Raw genomic sequence first — 10,148 nt, forward strand, 5'->3', positions numbered from 1 at the left:
AATAACCATTGGATATTCCTCCATATTTTTAAATGTTAACTTACCTCCATATTTTTTAAGGTCACTTATTCCTGACCTTTCTAAACATGTCAAGCTTTTGAGCACAGTTATCTGCTTTACAGTATATGTAAAAAATGAAAATGAGTGGAATGGGACTGTTTAAGTCTGGTCAGAGAAGCCTTTGCAAAGAGCCACAGTTAGCTACACCCACATCCTCATACAATCTGATCTGAACTAGAGTGACTGGTGCCAGAACCAATAAGAAAAGAGTTTCATGTGACATATACTGTGGGGCTGGCCAATTAGATTCATCCTAATGTCCCGCCCTCTCCCTGCCTTTCCTAAATAAGGAAGTAAACAAAGACGGAGTGTGTTTGCAGGTCAGTTTTGTACCTCTAGCAAACATTGCTACTGAACTTTTGTTTTATTTTGATCAGAAGTGATTTAAGAACTTGGCCTAAAGTCTTACATTCTACAAAATCATCACGGGTGGATTCTACTTAATGAAAAGGCAAATCTAGGCACTTGTTAAAGTGAAAGTAGACTGTTAACCACACTGCAGATTTGTACAGGAGCAAATGGCTTCTAAATTAGAGGAGGATTTTTCCTGTCCTGTGTGCTGTGACGTCTTCAAGGACCCCGTACTCCTGTCATGTAGCCACAGTATGTGTGACGCCTGCCTGCAGCAGTTCTGGAAGACCAAAGGGTCCAGAGAATGTCCAGTCTGCAGGAGGAGGTCATCAAGGGAGTTTCCGCCCCAAAATCTGGTTTTAAAGAACCTGTGTGAGACTTTCTTACAGGAGAGAAGTCAGAGAGCTTCAGCAGGGTCTGAGGTGCTCTGCAGTCTACACAGTGAAAAGCTCAAGCTCTTCTGTCTGGAGGATAAACAGCCTGTGTGTGTGGTGTGTCAGGCTTCAAAGAAACACACCAACCACAAGTTCCAACCTGTAGATGAGGCAGCTGCTGACCTTAAGGTGGGTGATCTTCACAATGCCTAACAAATATGTCAAGCTAAATAACTCAAAACTGTCCCAAAAAGTAACTGTATTGTTGATCTCACACCAGATGGTACTGTTTTTTGTCTAGATTGTTACTGAGCTTAACTGATCTTAAATACAAATTCAATATTCAACCCACCTCAACCTCCTAACATTTGACAGACATAATGAAAATATAAAAAGATAATTGCTATTTCTCTGATTTGTACTTATTTTATGATGTATACTGATGGCATGGGTGAGTTATGCAACTACTTGTAACGCACATGAGTATACAACTATTTTTTAAAGGTGCTCTAAGCCAGTGGTTCTCAACCTTTTTTCAGTGATGTACCCCCTGTGAAATATTTTTTCAGCCAAGTACCCCCTAACCAGCGCGAATTACCGCTACGCTTCAACCACGACTCCATCGTTTGAGTTTTGACAGTGATTGACAGGTGATGGTGGGTGGCATGTGACAGGTTGGGACGAACCATCCTGGTATGGGGATTAGGATAATGAAATTGAATAGCCTACTGAAATATAAAATTAATTTTATGAACTTATATTTTCCTGAAATATTTATTAAGTAATTGTTTTTAAAGTATTTTTGCATGGATTCTACTTTTTAAATATGTATATTTTAAAATCTCACGTACCCCCTAGAGTGCCTTCACTTACCCCCAGGGGTACGCATACCCCCATTTGAGAACCACTGCTCTAAGCGATGCCACACATTTTATATCACTTACTGCAAACATCACATAACCAACCGCTAGCTGTCTGTGTCCTGAATACACTGTAAAAAACGCGACACGGACAGTGGACACGGACAGCCCAAAACGGCAACAAAAACAACCTGGGCAAACCTAGCCCATAAAAACATAATAAACTGTTCCAGCAAATCACAGACATTTAGGAGAGTTTCAATTGCACGGGAGCAGCACGGGAGGGAGGGGGAGGAAGTAGCGAACTAGCTCTTTGTTTTGTTTGAAAGTCAACAGAAGTGACGTTATCCAGCATAGAGCACCTTTACAGGAACAACCCTTTTCCATATCCATATACCACAACTCGGCACCAAATCGGCAGGGAGAGAACACCTCTAATAAGATACTGAGGTGCTAGCTGCCTGGAATAAAAAAATAAGTAGGCTACCCCAGGGTCTAGTGGGCGTGTAGTACGCTACCCCAGGGTCTAGTGGGCATGTAGTAGGCTACCCCAGGGTCTAGTGGGCATGTAGGCTAGGCTACCCCAGGTAGTGGGCATGTAATAGGCTACCCCAGGGTCTAGTAGTAGGGCGGCTAACTTGTTGGAGTTTAGACACCTCAATCTCAGTGAGAGGGGTGAATGAGTGAAATGATGCACCCTTAGCATGGAGAGGTAGGTTGTGAGTGCTTGGTTCAGAGAACTGACTGCTGATAGCTGATACCTTGTCAGTGAAGAAAGACGCGAATATGTCAGCTATGAGGTTGGTAGCTTGTGGAGGCTTTAGTAGAGTTTTGGCAAAGGAAGGAGTTTTTGCTATGAATCTTATCATTGTAAGCCTTCTTTGCAGCAGTGATGCTGGATGAGAAGGACAGTAATGACCGGTAGCTTGAAAGATCGGTAGGTGTGTTAGTTTTGTGTCTTTTCTACTCAGCAGCTCTGGACAGTGCGCAGAGTTCAGAGGGTATCGTCCAACAAGGCGTGTGCCTGGTTAGGACGAGCAGGTCTGGTGGATAGAGGGCACAGGCTATCCAGAAGAGACCATGTGCAGAGGAACAGAGGGCTGTTCTGGTGGATAGAGGGCACAGGCTATCCAGAAGAGACCATGTGCAGAGGAACAGAGGATAGAGGGCACAGGCTATCCAGAAGAGACCATGTGCAGAGGAACAGAGGGCTGTTCTGGTGGATAGAGGGCACAGGCTATCCAGAAGAGACCATGTGCAGAGGAACAGAGGATAGAGGGCACAGGCTATCCAGAAGAGACCATGTGCAGAGGAACAGAGGGCTGTTCTGGTGGATAGAGGGCACAGGCTATCCAGAAGAGACCATGTGCAGAGGAACAGAGGATAGAGGGCACAGGCTATCCAGAAGAGACCATGTGCGGAGGAACAGAGGGGTGTCCAGAAGAGACCAACAGAGGACTGTGCCGTGAGGAACACATTGAACTGTGTGTAAAAAGCTCAGAGTGGAGCAGAGCAGTAACTGTTACAGTGTCTGTGTCACAGTTTTAAGGGAGAATGCGATCAAGCTCTCTGCCTGCTTTGTGATCAGGAGTAGTGTGGACCCGTTATAGTTGAAAGGAAATGTATTAGAGACAAGAAGTCCACAGAGCTTGGAGTATCTAAGTGGATGTTCATGTCACCGAGGACAAGTATGGGACAGTCATTCTCAGACATGGAGGAGAGCAGGGTGTCCAGCTCATCAAGAAAATCACCCGATTGTCCAGCAGGGGTGCGTTTGACAAAAACAGAGTTGCTAACTAAGTTAGCAACTTTGTTGGTTGCAATGCAATTTCCCATTGCCAACCAACTAGGTTGCTAACAGGTTAGCAACTATGCTTTTGGGAAACACACCCCTAAACAGAAAATTACAACCTCATAGATTTGGACTGGAGCTGTTACAATGACGGCATGGTATGAGTCATATGTGTTTGATGCTAACAGTGTAGTGCATTTCCATTTGTTGGAAATGAGCAGTTTATTTAATGTGTCCATTGTGAGATGGGAAATGGAGAGAGAAGGGTACAGGTGGACTGAGGGCTAGATAGTGAGAGTAGCCTGGACAAACCATATAATGCCTACAGGCAATTCCTATGATGATTAGCCCACTGAACATACTGCACCTAATTAAAAAAGTGCTGTTGCCGTATTGACTATTTTGAATTTTCCGGCATAACTTAAAAATACAAAATGGAAAGTAACTTTATATTGAGTAACTTGATTTAACTTGATTGTTAAGAGAGTATTGTAAGTAATTGTACTTTTACTTGAGTGTAGATTTTCAGTACTCTACCACCACTGACTGATGGCCACACATGATCACTCACTCACTCACTCACACACTCACTCACTCCCACTCACTCACTCACACACACACACACTCACTCACTCCCTCACACACTCAATCACACACTCACACTCACTCACTCCCTCACACACACTCACTCACATACACTCACTCACACACACACACACTCACTCTCACACACACTCACTCACACACACTCACTCACTCACTCACTCACTCTCACACACTCACTCACACTCACACACTCTCTCTGTCTGTCTCTTTCTCATGTACTCACACACAACAGAAGCAGACAGACACACTCACAGCTGCACTGTGACTAATTTCAGTGTGATAATAATGCTGTAACTTGCCCATATCATTTCAGTGTGATCATAATGCTTTAAATCATCCATATCATTTCAGTGTGATCATAATGCTTTAAATCATCCATATCATTTCAGTGTGATCATAATGCTTTAACTCGTCCATATCATTTCAGTGTGATCATAATGTTTTAACTCATTATCTGAACTGAATTCCTGATGCATAAAAATATATATTTCTCTTGATATTCTCCATGTTATGTATAGAATCAGAAATAGTTACACACATGCATTCACACACATGACCATTGTCTCAATTCTCATTTATCCAGGAGGAACTGAACATTAGACTGGACACTTTACAGAAGAATCTGAAGGACCTTAAAGAAGCTAAACTCACCTGTGGTGAAACAGCAGAAAACATTAAGGTGAAGCTTTATTTGTGTTAGATATTACTGAAACATCCATTTATCAGACCTCACAGATAATAAACTACCATGATATATTAGGCAGGTTCCTGGCCCAACCCACAGAGTATGTGACTATGTTTGACTGATTAACATGGTTTCATGTTCCATTGACAACGCTTATGATATTCCAGACTCAGGTTCAACACACAGAGAAGCAGATCAATGAGGAGTTTGAGAAGCTTCATCAGTTTCTACGAGATGAAGAGGCGGCCAGGATAGCTGCACTGAGGGAGGAAGAGGAGCAGAAGAGTCAGATGTTGAAGGAGAATATTGAGAAGATGAACAGAGAGATCTCATCTCTTTCAGACACAATCAGAGCTATAGAGGTAGAGATGGGAGCTGATGATGTCACATTCCTGCAGGTAAGAAGATTCACCTTTGATGATGAATATTATTTAATTCATGTATGATTAGTTAATCATGCCTTTGGCTAATTAACTGACACTGGCATACACATATGAATCTATGGAACTAATCTGTTTGTCATTTCACAGAACTACAAGAGCACAGTGGAAAGGTGAGTGATCTGCCTCCTGTCTCTCTCTCTTCTCTGTGGTTCTGAACCCAAACCCACAGCAGCACTGACTCCTGAATGTTATTCCAGAGCCCAGTGCACACTGCAGGATCCAGAGAGAGTTTCAGTAGCTCTGATCGATGTGGCAAAGCACCTGGACAACCTGAAGGTCAAAGTCTGGAAGAAAATAATTGGTCAGTAATACACACACACAGTCCTGTTCCAACACTACCCCCCCCACCCCATACCACAATTATTAAACATTTGGTAACACTTTACGGTAAGGGTACATGAATCATCATGAAATCATGCATGAGTTAATTTTTGATTTATGCATTACCAAAGTCCTTTTAGGCAAGTTCCTCCACTCGGCGGCCATATACCAACGTTTTATGGGCACTCATCGGGCACAGTCTTTGGGTCGAACTGCGCGTGCGCAAGGCTTCTCGACACCAATCTTGCTCCAGCGGCGAGATCACAACACATGATTGGCACAATGTCTTCACAACACACCAAATGATTGGCTCAATGTATTCACATCACACCAAATGATTAGCTCAATGTATTCACATGTCGACGTTTTGCCGAGGAAGGGGTGGGATATGTGTAGACAACGGCCATATTGGCGTGACAAACTAGCCCCATGCATTTCTATGGAGTATTTTTTGAGTGCTGTGTCTCCTCATTAGAAAGTCTCTGGCATTACTTCATTCCTTTATATCTAATGAATCATCAGGAATTGAAATGAGTTCAAAATCTCTCATTCATGACCTCATGCATGAACAACACATCAACTAAAGCATTAGCTACGGTGGGTACATCATTGTGATTTATTATTTCTTTAGCATGAACATCATGATTACATGAATTTTAGGTTAATTACTCATGAGTTCATCATATTTGTGGCCCCTCAACTAAAGTGTGAACAATGTGTTTAGAGAACTGCTCAAGTTGTGTTCAAATCAGAATTTGAGTAGTGATGACCACATTTTTGGTAGAAAAAGAAATCATAATAATACATAATGATGTTCCAACCATACGTAATGCTTTAGGTGATGTGCTGTTCATGTACAGTATGAGGTCACGGATGATAGACTATAAACTCATGTCAAATACTGATGATTCATGAGATGTTAAGGAATGAAGTAATACATAAATAATGAATGAATTAATGCATAAATTCATGCACCCTTACCGTAAAGTGCTACCAACCATTTATTCTATTCTGATTTTTATTCTTTTAGTATTTTATATCTGGTTTAGATTTCATGTCAGTGTGGAATTCTGAGTGTTCTGCACATGTTCATGTGTGTGTTCTTTTATCTGCAGCTCCTGTGACTCTGGATCCCAACACTGCACACCCAGATCTCATCCTGTCTGAGGATCTGACCAGTGTGAGATATGTTGAAAATAACCCACAGAGGTTTGATACATATTACAGTGTCCTGGGCTCTGAGGGCTTTAACTCAGGGACTCACTGCTGGGATGTGGAGGTTGGAGAGAACACAGGGTGGGCTGTGGGTGTGATGGCAGAGTCTCTCCAGAGGAAGGGAGACTATTTCTCCAGGAGTGGACGCTGGTGTGTGTGGTATACTGGTGCTGCATATGGAGCACGTGTTTCACCACAGCCCTCCACTGTCCTCACAGTGAAGCAGAAACTCCAGAGGATCAGAGTGCAGCTGGACTGGGACAGAGGAGAGCTGTCATTCTCTGACCCTGATAATAACACACACCTACACACTTTCACACACACTTTCACTGAGAGAGTGTTTCCATATTTCAGTACTAATTCCCCTATGAGGATCCTACCAGTAAGTTATTAACAGCAGAGCAGCACTGATGGAGCTGATGGTGTCTCTGACTGGACTCTCATAAGGCCAGTAGATGATGAGGGTGGAGGTCAGATACAGTAGGACAGGATGTCAGATAGGACAGGAGATAAGATATGTAAATGGCGTTGATAGGCCTGTATGGGAGCATGTGATTCCTCCGTTTGAATAACAATTATGATAAAGGTTTTTCTGTTTTTTGTTTCCCTTTTGTATGTTTATTTTGCTGTGTGGATATGATTATATTTTATCGTTTGGTTGTATTTCATGAGCCGTGTATGTCATGTGACCTTGAATGAACTTATATGACCTGGAAGCGTTAGGGTCAGGGAAAGGACTTCTGAAATGAGTTTGCGTGCACTGCGTTTGCAACGCTCCAGAGATTCTACTGCTGGTACAAGGCGTACACGGTAATTGCTTGAATTTATAGTATTTTCTTTACACATTTTTGTATGTCTTCTTGCTTAATATTAATGCATGGTATGTGTTTTGTTTGTTGTCTGCCAGTTTTCACGGTGCTCATGACGTTCAAAGAAATAAAGAGTCATGACATCAGTATGAAGCGTGGACCAGGTTTTATTGACACCAGCAGTAGCTACAAGATATATGATGAATATTGTGGATGTGTCATGTTGAACAGCCTGGTATGAGCCTTTGTTTGAGTGGTGAGAGCTGAAAATAATTATATTTTGTCAGGGTTTAATTATATTAGATTGACTAATTTTTCAAATTTACCCATGTGTGTCCAGTGCTGAGAGTCCCGCTGCTCTAGATCATCTGTAGTTTGGTCACCCATGTGTGTCCAGTGCTGAGAGTCCTACTGCTGTAGATCATCTGTAGTTTGGTCACCCATGTGTGTCCAGTGTAGTAGATCATCTGTAGTCTGGTCACCCATGTGTGTCCAGTGCTGAGAGTCCTGCTGCTCTAGATCATCTGTAGTTTGGTCACCCATGTGTGTCCAGTGCTGAGAGTCCTGCTGCTCTAGATTATCTGTAGTTTGTCCCTCAGGTCTGAACAAGGACAACACAGACCCATTAGCTGTGGAGACTGGGCTTCAGCCCAACACCTTCCATGACCAACACTCCCACAAACACATGCAGCAATCTCAGACATGCACTGTGTGATTAATGTGATGTGAGAAGTGAGATATTCTTGGATAAATGTACAATGAATAAATAATTCATACAGGGAATATACCAATGTTATCTTTCTACAAAATAATTTTGCTGTTTTATAGCATAGTTTTATTTAATGAACTGATTGAAATTGCAATCCTGCCATCTGAATAAAGCTCTGTGAGCTGCATGTTGACGTTCTGTAAGGGATAATGTGTAGAACGGCGTTCATTATTGGGAAAATAAGTCCCGACAGGGCGAACCAGACCCCCGATGCGCAGCGGAGAAGTCTTGTTCTGCCCTAAAGGGACTTATTTTCCCAATAATGACCGGCGTTCTACACATTATTCCACTTATTAAACAGCTACTTGCCAAAACGAAATAATAAACTCCCCACGATATGACTTTAGCCTACATAGCCTAGCTTATTTGTTACCGTTCATCGTGGAATTTGCTGAAACAAATAGTTCGCAACAACACACACTGAACTTGAATCAAACATTCTTTAGAACACAGCTGATCAACCGTCTGCTTTCACTTTTGAATGAAGTTCCAGTCCTTGCGTAGTGATATGAAATACCTGAATTAGAAGCACAAACTCCGTTGCCATTGACAGCGGTCATTATTTTTTTCAGAGGTCCTTTCCTCGGAAATAATGACCGCTAGAACTTTGGGAAATCCCATTCAAGTCAATGGAGCGTTCTACTTGCCGTGTAAGTGATGATGACTCTAATAATGGTAGTGAATTATAAAGGCAAACACATGCGTGCACGTCTGTCACTCACTCCGCAGAGAGCAAGCCTCACTGACTGACCAATAGAAGAGCATCACCAGCCCAGACACAGCCAATCAGATCACTCTGGGGCGGTGCATGTTGTCACCAAGTTGTAAATGGATTGTGTTGTTTGATTCGACTGGATTACCTTAAGGCAGTGGCCATGATTTGACTTGTTGTAGAAACATTTCATGAAGCTGTATTAATGATTCATGAACATGTCAGTAATATCATGTGAGTTTAGTTCACATGTTCACTTTACACTCTGAGTGGGATTTTACATCATGGTGTCTGCAGACGTGTCTTAGGTCATGTTAATGATCAGGGATGAATATAATGTTAATGGTCAGGGATGGATGTAATGTTAATGGTCAGGGATGGATGTAATGTTAATGGTCAGGGATGGATATAATGTTAATGGTCAGGGATGGATGTAATGGTAATGGTCAGGGATGGATGTAATGTTAATGGTCAGGGATGGATGTAATGTTAATGGTCAGGGATGGATATAATGTTAATGGTCAGGGGTGGCTAGTGATATAAGTGCAGCCTGTGGACATCACTTGAACATCAGCCAATCATCACCTACCTCTGATGTCACGAGGCACACATCTGCCCCTCCACTGCGTGCGCACATGCGTGTGTGTGTTTTCATGGCCCACCACTGGGTCCCAGTTTGAACTATATGCTGAAGTAAACAGACAAAGAGGTAGGTTAATGTGTCTGTGGGATAAAATAGGAGTTATGTAAAAATATTGTGAAATTACAAAATTATCTCATAGAACTGAAATGTAGTTTCATCAGCTTATAATTTTATTGGTTTCCTTTTTGATGAATTATGCCTTTTTCAGTATGAACTGTTTCCATATGAAGGCAACAATTTCAGCATTGAAGGGATGGAGATTGATTGGAAGTTATTTAATGTTTGAATTGTGCATTTCAAAAATAATGGTAAACACACACAGTTGTCTAGTACTGCAGTCTGCAAAGCCTTTTATATGAGTAGCCTACATATCCACACAGTACTTAACGTACGGTGCACTGCAATGACTTTATGTTCACTGATTATTGTGCTTCAATTTGCAAGTTGTATTTTTGTGGAACATTTTAAAATCAACCCTCAGATATTCCACCGTGTTTTAAAAAAAACA

At 42.0% G+C, this 10,148-nt stretch overlaps 1 protein-coding gene across 1 annotated transcript; it reads left to right on the forward strand.

Moving 5' to 3' along the window:
- Positions 1-360: 360 nt before the first annotated feature.
- Positions 361-8,412, forward strand: LOC143100127 (E3 ubiquitin-protein ligase TRIM39-like). The gene is made up of 6 exons (XM_076263071.1): positions 361-974; positions 4,627-4,722; positions 4,896-5,126; positions 5,259-5,281; positions 5,369-5,472; positions 6,608-8,412. The coding sequence occupies exons 1-6, from the start codon at positions 579-581 to the stop codon at positions 7,099-7,101; spliced, it is 1,344 nt and encodes a 447-aa protein (XP_076119186.1). The 5' UTR covers positions 361-578; the 3' UTR covers positions 7,102-8,412.
- The last annotated feature ends 1,736 nt before the right edge of the window (positions 8,413-10,148 follow it).

This window comes from Alosa pseudoharengus, unplaced genomic scaffold (genome assembly GCF_046254945.1).
Source record: "Alosa pseudoharengus isolate Yale_2024_CS ecotype anadromous, Long Island Sound unplaced genomic scaffold, YU_APseudo_1.1 YU_APseudo_1.1_scf_3, whole genome shotgun sequence".
NCBI classification, from domain to species: domain Eukaryota; kingdom Metazoa; phylum Chordata; class Actinopteri; order Clupeiformes; family Clupeidae; genus Alosa; species Alosa pseudoharengus.

What these genes read in the sequence shown, in the direction of transcription:
- LOC143100127 (XM_076263071.1), top strand. Translation starts at nt 579, where the DNA reads ATGGCTTCTAAATTAGAGGAGGATTTTTCCTGTCCTGTGTGCTGTGAC. An exon ending in AAACAGCAGAAAACATTAAG is followed by an intron (nt 4,723 to 4,895) that starts GTGAAGCTTTAT and finishes ATGATATTCCAG; the next exon opens with ACTCAGGTTCAACACACAGA. An exon ending in ATGATGTCACATTCCTGCAG is followed by an intron (nt 5,127 to 5,258) that starts GTAAGAAGATTC and finishes GTCATTTCACAG; the next exon opens with AACTACAAGAGCACAGTGGA.